This window comes from Eubalaena glacialis, chromosome 13 (assembly GCF_028564815.1).
Source record: "Eubalaena glacialis isolate mEubGla1 chromosome 13, mEubGla1.1.hap2.+ XY, whole genome shotgun sequence".
NCBI lineage: Eukaryota > Metazoa > Chordata > Mammalia > Artiodactyla > Balaenidae > Eubalaena > Eubalaena glacialis.
In genome coordinates, this window is record NC_083728.1 from 5,165,141 (window position 1) to 5,178,374 (window position 13,234).

At 44.8% G+C, this 13,234-nt stretch overlaps 1 protein-coding gene across 1 annotated transcript in view; it reads right to left on the minus strand.

Moving 5' to 3' along the window:
* Positions 1-535: 535 nt before the first annotated feature.
* VAPB (VAMP associated protein B and C) overlaps positions 536-13,234 on the minus strand; it is a 49,104-nt gene continuing 36,405 nt past the window's right edge. Inside the window, exons 3-6 of the mRNA XM_061208243.1 lie at positions 10,055-10,158; positions 6,422-6,502; positions 4,273-4,449; positions 536-2,006 (exon numbers count right to left, since the gene is read on the minus strand). Of these exons, the coding sequence (XP_061064226.1) occupies positions 1,848-2,006; positions 4,273-4,449; positions 6,422-6,502; positions 10,055-10,158 (521 nt within the window). The 3' untranslated portion in view covers positions 536-1,847. The remainder of the gene's footprint in view (positions 2,007-4,272; positions 4,450-6,421; positions 6,503-10,054; positions 10,159-13,234) is intronic.

The window sequence follows — 13,234 nt, forward strand, 5'->3', positions numbered from 1 at the left end:
TTCTTGTGAATAAAGTTTTAATGACACACACAGCAACATCCTTTAAGAAAATGTTTACCAACTCCTGCTCTAGAGGAAGGGGACTGTACTGCACCCCCAGGCACTATTTGAGCCCCCCCCCATCACTCTCCTTTCAAGATCATGAGGTATTAGTAGCCACATAAAGAGTAATTTGTTGCAACTCCTACACTCAGATAGATTTTACTCCACTTAGAGAAAACAGCAGAAAGCACATGCTTCCCAGCTCAGTCTTCTCAACTCCCTTTCCTAAGTACCTGGGTCCACACGGAATAGAGACTGGAGACTAATTTATAACCGGGTAGCCGGCCTTCCATAGCTTCACGCCATGGGTGTGTCGTCAAGAACTAGGTCTATTCAACATTTACCACGAGTTCTCAGGATGTACAGTAAACATGTTATTTCTCATCGATAGGGTTCATTTTTAAATCAACCTTCCAATGACAAAACAATAATGATAAAAATAATGTCTCCCTCCCCCCGCCATTTAGCAAAAGTCACAAAATGACAAAAGAACTCTTAATTTGGGGGCTTTATTTTAATTTTTTTTTCTTTTTAAGATGCTACATAGTCAAACAGAATTGGATCGGTCTTTTATGGCATAAAATTAATTCACAAACTCTCAGTCACTACTTGATGGATTATCTGACGTTTCTCTCCCACCCCCTCCCAACCCCACCGAGCCGGTTCCCTGTCTCCTCACCCCTCCGCTGCCTGACTCACCTGCCCTGATCCCCAGCTAAGGCCACACGGGGAAGGTCAGGGCCACACTGGGGCACGTGTGCTGAAGCGTGAGTGGTGGCTGAAGAGCAGAGAAAGAAGAACAGTACAGAGATCGGCTACCCTTCCCCACAGAAAGCGTAACCTAGAGTTGACTGCCACTACTAAGCACTTCCCTCCCTATGAGAGTTGTTATTTATTTGCACAGAAAACCACTTCCTGGCAGCTGTTCTCCAACATTCCAATGAGCCGCACCTCCATATGTGTGTACAGCCCAGAACCTCCAGCAGCAATGCCAGCTTCACCCAGCAGTGTTAGGTAGCACAGGTGATTTTAGGCCACAGAGTTAATTATAATCTTGTGACAAGAAAACATGAGATGAAATACATTAAATAAGTTAAATATGCATTAAACATCTCTGAATAACAATTCAATCTCACGACATGAACCAATGGTTATCTAGCTTGGTCCCTTTAAGAGAACAAAGCCTTCACTGACTTTTATTTCCAGAGTATTGGGTCACTCAGGCAACATACACCTCCCACTCGTGACGAGCAAAGCCGATGTTGCCACAGCGCCGTTATTCTCGGCCTCAGACTCTGTCCATCAGTCCCAGGGAACTGACGGCCGGGGCAGACATGGAGGAGCAGCCCGGAGGGAGTGAGCCGCGTGGGGAGGACGCCTTGGGGGGGATGCACTCCGCACCGCGCTGGGCTCCAGCTCCCCGAGGGCCAGCACCAACAGGCAAGGAAGAGTGTCGTGTTGGAAGAGAGGTGATCGGCAACGGGGACCAAGGCTACAAGTGTTTAAAATGACATGTACAACATGCCAGTCTCATTTAATCACGGTTTCCCTTGTCATTAATAAGGATCATTCTTTTCCCCCAATCATTTACTATACGTGTTAAACTTTCTAAAAGATTGTTATTTTATGTTCTATGTGTGTGTGTGCACGCGTGCGGCAGCACACACGCGCAGGGAGGGGTAATTTAAAGGCAAGACCTGTGAGATGTCATCATACATTAACTTTTTACACACGGTTATGATACATTTAAATCCCATGATATGGCGGCGCCATCAATCCAATTTACCATCCTTTGCCTGCTGCCTCTACAAGGCGATCTTCCCTATGATTACACCAACGATAAAGAACAAAACCACCAGCGCGAGTAGCCGGGTGCTGAGGCCCTCCTCCTTCCCAGCCGCGGCTAACGCAGGAACGGGGCTGTTGCTCTGCGCTGCCTTTCTCATCCGAAGTCCATCTTCTTCCTACGGGAGCAAACACACGTTTCAAAGACAGTCCAAGGCACCAGAGCAGCAGTCAACTGTACAGCTTGGGGGATGCGGGGGGGAGGGGGGCGGTGATGCCCAGACTCAATCACGTGATAAGGTCCAACCTCCTCATTTTGCAAATGGAGAAACAAGCCTACAGAGAAGAAGACACTGGCTTGAGGCCACCAGGAAAATACTGCCAGGAGCCCCTCTTTTCTCCCATCCATCCTACACAATGCTGCTGGGTACCTTTTTATACCACACATCTAAGCAGGGGACTCCCTGGTTCCCCATGATTTACAGAAAAAAACTCTTCAGAGAAAAGAATCACAAGAAACGACCAAGTGGGGGACCTGGAAGCTTTCGAAGATAGAGCTCTGTATACAGTTGAAATCTGATGAGTTACAGGTAGACTGCTGATCAAAACTGTGATGTGTGTAATATTAAGACGTAACTAAGCTTGATACGTGCATCTCAAACATTTTCTACTTAATGCATGGAATTCCCACCAAAGAAGTGACGATCTTTCTCATACACATGAAGATAACTTGGCCATTTTCCCCCGCATACACAGACCTGTAAGAACAGAAACTTTTTCTTTCTCCACGTCCCCAAACGGGGCACACACCAAGGCTTTCCTACTCCGGCTAGTCATCCCTCGACTCATCCCTGACGCCCACACAGCAGCTGCACTTTCTCTTCTTCTCCTTCAGTTCGTTCACATTCACTAAGTGCCTAGCAGGTCTTGAAGACAACAGGCATCCCACCCATCGAGCAGACTTTCCGTGACACTCATGGCCATCTCGGTGGCACCACTCATCACACTGGTTATCAGTACTCGTGTCGGGGCCTCCCCGGCTACCCTGGTTAACAGGGAGCTTATCTTAAGGGCAGGGACTGCCCGTGTCTGTAGCCACAGAGTGGGGTACGCGGTAGGGCCTCAGGAAATGTGCTGGCCAAACGGAAGGATGAAACAACACAAAACAAGAAATCAGCGTTTGGCAAGATAAAGAATCTTCTAATGTCAAGATTGGTCTGATAATATTTTAAAGACACTCTGCTCACGGGGCGTGGCCACTATGACTGCACGGTGATAAATGACTGGTGCTATTCGATTAACTTCAAAAAAAAATGGGCACAGCAATACAGCATTTATTTTATTGGGTTTATATAGAAGCTATTTCTACCTATTTATCACTTTAAATGGCACAGAAGTCTGTTTCTGAAGAGCAATACATTCAAGGAGAAGCTTTAGGCGTATCTTAGATTTTTAGCCAAAAAGTAGTGTGTCAGCTTCATAATTTACTCCTTACTAAAAGAAGTCACTGAATGAGGCAAATCAAGATTACTGCAAAGAAAGAAGATGATGCCATTTCCCAAACTCTGTCAGCCCTCCTGTATCTACTACCTTGTCAGAATTAAGAGAAGGAAAAGTCAACTGCCACGAATTTATGACGTGTACCTGGTGCTATGCAGTGAAAGAGTGAAAAAGCCTATCATGTGGTTGGGGGACATGATCACGATGAAGAGAACAGATCGGCCTCGAGATTTAAGCTGCAACAAAAGACCCTATGATCAGACGTTCAGAAATGCTCTCTTTAATACTGTGTATGAAACAGACATACTTTTAACACTGGAAGGGGCCTTAAAGGGGTCTTATGAACAGAGGCCTGGGAGCCACCGTGACTAACAAATATTCACAGCGAGTCCAAGTTTGGCTGGTTGTTTCCACAACACCGCAGGCCTCCAAGGCCAAGAGAAGTGCAGCTGCCTCCCTCCTATGCCAATGCCAACCGCCGGGTCAATGGCCACAAGCTGGAGACTCTGGTTCCCTGTAATTTCCACCCATGTACGGCGACAGCTTCCCATCTCCAGTCTCCTCACCGCGTTAACAGCAGGATGAGACGCTACTGCCTAGACCTATTTAGGATCCTCATGAATCAGAATTATGCCTGTGTTAAAACACAGTACAGGTCAGTATTTACCCACTTAAAAAAGATTCTCATCCAGTGGGGATGGAGTGGGGTTTGAACATGTGAATTCAAGATAACCACTGCTGTTTTATTTTTAGTCTCAGAACTGAATTTCAATTTACACTAATGGATTGTTTGTTTGTTGTTTTTTTTTACAAGGTGACAAGAGTTTATATTGTGCAAATATAAAACAACTCTACAAATTCCGGGGTCCATCAACTTCCCCACCCAAGATCACAGTGAAAAAGCCCCTGTTCCCTGTAGATGATCAGAAAATAAAATGCTGTTACCTTGAACTGCTTGTTCTCTTCCCGCAGCCTCTGAACTTCACTCTGCAGCCGCTTACATTCTTCCATCACCTTCTTAACTTCAGTGTCATCCAAAGAAGAACTCAGAGCTTTAGACACTGTTGGTGTTTCTGTCTTTGATGCAGTTGTGGATATAATTTTATTTATTTCTACATCATGCTGTTCAGAAATAAATGAAAGCCCAAGTGTCACCAACTATGTAATAAAGGACTTTTTTATGCAAAGTAAAGTAGTTCTCAGCAAACACCACACGTGGTAGTGTTTCATCCACACTGTAAAATGTCACATTTACTTTTTAAATGGATCACTTTATCTAGTATCTTAATAATCTAAAGCAACTGCGCTCCAGAAATTATGGATAAGGGCAAATAATGAAGTTCAGCTGAGACTAACACTTCAAAGAAAGAGAGAAGGGGCCGTGCATACTGCACTATCAAATTCCTGCCATGCAAAAATTAGCATACTGTAATTGTGCAAGCTCAGGAATTATCAGCCACAAATTACTGTCACCACGAAGATCTGAACACCCCCAGGACTGGCTGAGCGGGGGTGGAAGAAGGCCAGAGGGGACGTAACACAGAGGGCGATTTATTTCACGAACTTAGAAAAACTTTGAAGATGGAATGAAGGTGCAGTAAGCTCAGTGTCTACAATATTTCAGTCTGGGGAAGCACCACATTCCTCCATTTCCTCGGCCAAGACTGTGCTGTGACACACTCTGGAGACCGGCTGGGGATGAATCAGTAAGTGGGGGGAGGGCATGGAAGCACTCAGGTGTGTTGGGAAAATAAAATAACTGGGGATCGTTGCCCTGGGGGTTCCATGCAGCAAACTGACAACTAGGTGCTCTACCCTTCGTCTCCCAAGTGAGAGGAGTGAGGCCCTGAAAGGCAAGGCCCCAACATACAGAGCTAATCACCTAGCACAGAGCTAGGGCCAGAATACAGATCTCACAGCGTCCACAACTGACCTTCCCAGGACAGAACGTGTAATGGGAAGGGGGAAGGAAAAAAAAAAAAAAAGACCAGTGCCATTCAAACCAACAGGATAATGATAGTGGTCAATTATTGAGCAGAAAGAAAATGCTACGTAGTTTTGACACAAAGCATCAGCATTCCTGGAGATGGCTATGGATAATGTGGAGAAGGTGAACATTTCTATTTCCCACCTCCAGCTGTTAACAGCCAGGGTGGTTGAATGTTCTGCATGTGTTTTAAACTGTGTTTTTAATACAATTTATTATAAGTTTTTTGACTAGGTTGAAGGGAGGTCCACATTAGCATTACAGATACAGTCTTCTCTCTCCAACTGGTCACAAGCCAGGGCCACGACAGGCTTATCCCTTGGGTTTCACACAGAGAAAAGTGAGCTGACAGCTTGGAGGAAGTCGCTCCTTGCCCTCACCAGGTCGGAAAGCAAAGGGGGTGATTCTCAACAGGGGATGATTTTCCCCAGCAAGGGCACATTTGGCAATATCCGGAGACATTTTTGGTTGTCACAACTAGGGGGTGCTACTGGTATCTAGTGGGCAGAGGTCAAGGATACCGCTACACATCCTACAAGGCACAGGACTGCCCCCACGGCAAAGAATTATCCCGCCCAAGTGTTAATTAACAGTGCTGAGGTTGAGAAATCCTAATCTAAAAGCATATTTTGACTGAAGAGGTGGGTGGGGTTCAAGGGGTAGATAGGTGGTGCTGAGGGAAAGTGCAGACGGAGAAGCCTACAGGCGGCACTTTGTGAAACAACAGAACCTCAGAGCTCACCACCACCTGCCCACCAAGCACCCTGATAAATGGCAAATTATTCTGTTTTGGTCTTACCCACTGTTAAATAGCAACCTATAACTTTGCCAAGTCAAAGAAGCTCTTTGGAATTTATGACATTTCAACAGCCAACAGGTTGCACTTTTCAAAGGGAAAAAATGTTTCAATTAGCTGTCTTTCTGCAAGTCTCTCAAAGGCAGATTTCATGAAGGCCCACTTATTTGTTAACTTCAGCTTATTTTTTTCTTCATACATCAGAAGAAGGAAAATAATTTGCCAACTTAAATCTTGGTTTTGTGGGAGATGGTATGCAAATAAGCATCAGCTTGCAACATTCAATTACTGTTAACTATAAACATACTTACTGGTTTATCATTTTCTGCTGGCAATTCAAACACACATCTAAGTTTTGAATCCATAAGGTCTTCCGGTTTTGCCTCCTTCCACTAAAACAATTTAAATTTAATAATCAGGATATTATAAAGCTGCTGGAAGAATAATTTTCTTCCTATAACTGACAATTCCAGAAAAATACTCTTAATGAGAAAACCCTAATGTATATCAAATAAAGAACTTAAGTCTGCTGAGATTTCAGTATTTTTAACATGACAAGATTAAATACACTTGCTCTCCCGAATATTTATCATTCTTCACAAACCCCAGTCTTGCCGCCTGACTCCTCAAAGTCCACCAGGGCTCCTCCTGTCGCCCGTCTATGGAAAGCACGTGGGACAGAGAAGACCACCTCTGAACCAAGAGGAATCTTCTAAACTGCAACTGGATGGCCTAAGAACATCTGGGCTCTCCTTAAGAAAACACAACTTACTTCGCAGGGCACGTCCTTCTTAAGAGAGAGTAAGCACGCGCTATCTGGGAGTGGTTTTAGAACACTGCCAACTACCAACAGGGCACAAGAACTGGCAGGCCACTCTCTGTGATCACCGCTGTCTGGGCTGACCCCCACTGCCTCAGCCTGCTGGTAGTAACATCTTCCTGACTAAATCCATGTTCTGGGATGATGCACTTCTGGCTTACTCCTCCTCCCCTTGGCAGGGGAGGACAGGAATTCCAGGTGTTCTGATAATTATAGACCAGCAGAGCAGGAAGGCTGCAATACAGAAAAAGGAACGAACTCCCCCACCCTCACCCCAGAACCATGCAGGAGGCAGCGAGAGCAACACAGTACCAAGAGCCAAAAATGGGAAATAGTCTTTATGTCGAACAATAGGGAACCACCAAATAAACCATGGCAGGTACAGTCAATGGAATAGCATGCCATTCAAGGGATACTGAGGAGTGTTCAGTTACATGGGGAAAATTCGCAGGATATTAAGTGAAGAAACTACAAGCAATATTTTAAGTCTGTTCCTCTGCGCGCGCGCACACACACACACACAGTGTACGTGTGCCTGCGTGCGTGTGTCAAAAGAACATCGGGCAAGGATCATCTCTGGGCGCCAAAAATCACCAAGTGAAAGACTGCTTGCCAGCAAGAAGGATGTTCATGTGGTCTCCAAGTATCTGATTACTCTGAGTTATCACAGATTACCTATTAACCACAAGGGGAAAATGTGCTTTGACACTGGGGAGAGTTGGCATTCACCATCTTAACCAAGTAATTAAACTTAGTGTCACCAAAAGAGGGACAACACAGCATTAAACGCCTTCTGATATGATGCATCATACATGACACCACCTAGGGAATATTCTTGCCAAAAAAAAAAAGAAAACAAAACCATTTAACCTGAATTTAATCATGAGGAAATAACTGGACAAATCCAGAATGTGGGACATTCTACAAGTCAACTGGCCTGGACTGTAAAAAGGTTGAGGGTGCTCTAGGAGAAGAAAAACTAAAGGCCATTTTTGGAACAACTGGAAAATGGTGAATATGGGTATGGGTTTCTCTATTAAACATTACTGAATTAATGTTAAGCTTCTTAGCTGTGATAATAGGACTGTGGCTATGTAAGAGACTGTCCTTGCCTGAAGCAGTTAGGTGGTGAAGTGTCATGAAGTCTGTGTCTTACAGTCAAGTAGTTCAGCAAAAAAGGAAGTTTATGACAGCAACGAAGCAAACGTGGCAAAATGTTAAACGGTGTATCTTAGTAAAGGTTAGGTGAGTAGGCACTACTATTTTGTCAACTTTCTGTATATCAAAATATAAAAAAAAAATATTTTAAAGTAAAGAAAAAGCACAAGGCTCTCATTAACAGTGGTTGGGTTTAGTATAAACAAATTACAGGTCACTTAGTTTTATTTTTGTTCATTTGTATATTTCCAAAATTTCCAACAATGTACATTTCATATAAAAAATTTTTAACTGTTATAAAAGTTATCATGGAAGTAAAATTCACCTTTATTTATATAGAGTGCCTGGCCTATAACAGTGCTCAGATAAAACAGCTGCCAGATGCCAGACACTATGCCAAGTGTTCTACATACACAGCACATTTAATCCCACAACAGCCATGTGAACTAGGTTTTCATCCCCATTTTACACGTGACCAAACCCTCAAGAGAGTTAATGAACATCGCCCAAGGCCACAATGTTAGTAAAAGGCAGAACTCAGCTTCACACCCAAGGCACCCAAGCCCATGCTCTTTTCACCAAGCCATGCAGCAAAAGCCAAACAGAATATATTCTTGGATATTCCATATTTTGCATTTGCCATACATTTCCTTGATCACACAAAGTAACATGAAGTGACACATCATGTTCCAGGAAATAAAAGTAGTGAATGTCTCAATAGTCATTCCTATTCAAAGGAATCTTAAAGGAAGACTACTCTCACTGATCTCTCTGAAACCCCCAAATATCTAGCTTACCCTTCATTTCCTACCCAGAAGTTAAACATGCATGAAGGTGGTCAGTTATGCTTTTCTAAGATGAAAAGCAGCAGCTGTGTGGTGGCACGGGGACATGAAGGTAGGCTGTGCATGAAACAGCACTTAGTATAAAACTTTGAAAGAAAAGAAGCAGTACAGTGTGACTCCTAGCTAACTCAAATTTGCAGGCACTCCTCGGATGACTTCAGTCTCTTAGTTTCAGTTGGCAAACTGCAAAGTGGTGAAAATGTTGAGGCAGTCCTGCCCTTCTTTTCCAAACTGTGAGGGCTAGACAGTCTGTTCTCACTGGTGCTGTGGATTTTAAGGTTTATCAGTATATCGTGATTCACACTCACAGCACCAGGATGCCTGCTGATTTATTCAAGTGAAACCTTGGGGAAGAACTACCATTATCATCTTCTTCTAGAAAAATCAATACGAGGGATTGATTGCAGGGCCCCGCCCCCATGGCTACCAAAATCTCAAGTCCCTCACATAAAATGCTAGGACCGTTGGCCCTCCATATCCACAGATGCAGAACCCACAGAAATGAAGGGCCAACTGTAATATATCAATTATTTATTTTATGAAAATGAAGTCATCTTATTTTTACCAAAATTAAGAGACGGAGTTAAACATGTATTTAAGCAGGGGGGAGAAAAAAAAAAATGAAGGACTCTTGGGGAAAACAACAACAACAACAACAAAAAACCCAGAATCATGCTTACCAGAACCAAGCATGAAAAAAAAATGCCTAAAGGGTTGAAGGATATTTAGTATTCAACTCTCTCCCATCCCTCTGGGTTCTGGAGGATGGGGAAGATGTGGTAGGAAGGTTCTCTATAATGAAAGCTGTCCTTTTCTGTGGGGGGATGGGAGGGGGGTGAAGGGAGAGAATCCTCAGACCATTCAAGACACAATCCACCAGAACAAGGAACTGCTGAAGGAAACCAGATACAAAAGTCAGAAAAGAAGTGTTCTACAAAGTTACATGAAATGTTAAAATCAAAGTTTCAGAAAAACCATAAAGGCAGTCAAAGCACAAACCTTGAAGGCACCATTCCCCTTTAAAATCAATTTTGACACATTTTGAAATGCATGCACCCACAATTCTGCACCTAATCATTTCTTTTAATTACTGAAAAAAATAAGAAGCATTCAGTACTTACTACTGCTTCCATATCAGAAGTGTCAGTTGGAGCAAACATAGACTGAACCATAAACTTGTGTTTACTTTTCTCATTGGGATCATAATCGAAAGGCTGTAACATCACTGAGAAAGAAAATATTTCATTAGGAGGGTCAGAGCGTGGTTACCAGCACCCATTTGTTACGTTAATTACTTGTAGTTTGGCTGTAAAGCAGTTTACCACGATCCTCTCATCTGAGCCTTAAGAAGCCCCAGGTGAAGCGAGCAGGTCAAGATGACCAGCCTCTTCCCCACTTTGCAGGTCTCAAACCCGAGGTCCAGGAACGTGAAGGGACTTGCCCCAGGTCCGACAGCAGGTCGTGGCAGAGCTAGGACTGGGGCTTAGGACCCAGGTCTTCTGATCCCCAGTCCACTCATCTGCCGCTAGGGCACACCTGACCAGACATCTGCTACGGGCCTTACATCCAGGTCAACCAGGTAGAAACACCTGTGCCTGTTTTGCTCAAGAAGACACATGCAAATGGTCTCTTCAGGAACTAAAACAGAGTAATCCAAGACATCTAAGGAACTGTTTTAGCTTCTGTCTGTCTTATTTCCCACGTCAAGGTCATCAAAGTAATGCTTCAAATGCAATTTTGCCAAGAATGTTAGAGAATTTTCACAACCAGCACCCTCAGAGCGTGGAGAAGACACCACCAGCTTACACCCTTTTTCTCCCTAAGAACCTAGGGGAGTCTCACATAAGGGCCCCCTTGACTGAGCACACCCACCGCGCTGAGGGAGGTGCCGTCCTGTTCCGACTGGCTGCCCTAGGACCTACCGCCCTATCCCATTAAATGACAGCTGCTTTAAAATACAGGTTTTGCTACAAGCCTTTGACTAAACCACACATCTCCTTAAGTTCCCTGAAAACTAACTTTTTCATACACAGGAAAAGCCCGCTGTAGCCCTGACCTTGATAAAGAGCTCCCCGGGACTGACCATCTCCCTTGGGCCAGAAGCTCAGCTCTGCACTTCAGCTTTATCATTACCTCAAAGGCAGGTAATGTTGTGGAAGTTATTTTGATGGCTATTTTTCAGATGAAAAAACTGAAGCACAGAAAGGTTAGCTAACCTGCCCAAGGCCACACCGTGGAGGAGTGGACACTCCGACGCAGGTGGTCTGACTGGAAAGCCAGTGCTCATGGGCACCACGAGGGGCTGGCCCTCCGTCCTCTGACACTGCAAGTCCTGTCCTCCTCCACCAGCACCTCTGTTGCTGGGCACTCGGCAGTGTTCTCTTGCCCTTGAACACCACTTGGAACTTCCCAGGTGCTGAAAGCCTCACAATCAACCACCCCCTGCAGCAGATGAAGGGCACCTACCCTAAGCCCTAGCTTATAAAGGAATCTGGGACTCGACAAAGTGAAGGGACCTGCTCAAGGTCACTGTGCTGGGAAGCAGCAAAACTTCGACAAGGAGCCACGTGCAGTCAGCACCCCTTCAGCCACCATGGACACTCCAATTCGAGACGGGGTCACATCCTGCACCCCAGACCCACCATCACATATCTTACAGAACCACACATGATGAGGAAGAGAAATACAAACATCCCCCTCCGTCTCAGAGATGCATGGGTCCTTTCTCTCCTGGGGACAGAGAAAGTCTATCAATATGCTCAGTCTGAGGACCCCAAATCCAAAGTGTGACCATAAGCAGGGAGAACAAAAGGTCGTTTAAAACACAGGACCACTCTACTTGAAATTTTATTCTTGCAGATGTAAAGGCACAGTTCCATCCTGGAAAAGCAGTCCTTGCTGGTGGCCTGGGACCTGGAACGGAGACAACTCTGCCTCTGGCATCACTGAGCTAGCAGGAGCTCTCCTGTGGACAGGCCTGGAACATCACTACACACCTGGGCTTGACATTTAACCTCAGGGACAAATGACCAGATGAGCAGGTCAAAACCATGGACTCTTTTTCTGAAAGCTAAATTCCCATTGCGTTTTTTCCACCTGCAAGACTGCAGTAAGGAAGAGGCATGTGATAAAGAAAGAAGCCAGTGTCTCACATGCATGAGTTGGTCACAGTCTTCAAACTACTATCAGATTAATATTGATTTTAAAAAATTAAAGTGAATTAGGTTTTAAGGATTTCAGATCTCACTTGGCTGTGACAAAATCATGCTCTCTTATTTTTTAGAATTGGAAAGAAAAGAACTTTGTCCTAGACTACACTTAGATTTTCAGTAGGTCACAGCTCTAGTAGAAAAACTGCCTCATCCTTGAGGCTCTGCTTTCCCAGCTGTGAAGCATGGAGGGCTCTGAGGCTGAACAAGGATTCTCTGTAAAGAGCCCAATGCCCAGCAGATGAGAGCAATCAGAGACACTGCTAATTTTCAGAGAAATTGGCTCTTTAGCTCCAATGACACTGGATCACACACAGAGAATGGATGGGTCCAGAGACCCTAAGACAACCCCACATAAAGAGCCCCAGGAAGACCTGCTGTTCCCTTTCCACTCTTCTCCCCCCTCCTCCAGGAGGTACAAGCCAGAAAGAAGGGCTTGGGTTGCAGGCACGTCCTAAAGCAAACTGACCCTTCCTTTTTCTCTCTCTACCTCGCCCCAAGCTCCCATCCCCAATGCCATCGCAATGTCCCAAGAAAGGAAAATAACTTTTACTAGGGCCTAGTACAGACTAGGCACCAAAGAAGGAATATTTTCCTTAGTTCTCCCATCAGTCCTCGCAACAGTCATAAAGATGGCCATGTCTTTATGTTCTAGATGAGAAGACAGGGCTTGGGAAGGCTAAGTGGCCTCCCTCGGGTCCCACGGGCAGCGTATTAACTGATGGAACCAGAGCTCCGCACTGGCTTTGTGTCCACAGTCCAACTTCCACACCACAGGTTCTCGAAGCGTTACTCGCAGACCTCGAGACCCACCCCTCAGGTGGTCCATAAAGTCAAAACTGCTCATAATAATACCAAGACGTTACATATTACATGCCTTTCCCACTGCATTGACATTCGAAGTGATGATCGGCACAAAAGCAATGGTGGGTGAAACTGCTAGTGCCTGAGCGCAGGCTTTACTAAATTCCAACCCTTGACAATGCATCTTAGCACTCTGTACAATGAAATGACAAGTACACATCAAGCATTTCTGCTGCCTTGGGAAAAGCACCTGTGCAACTGTTCGGGTTGTGAGCTCAACTGGACGCT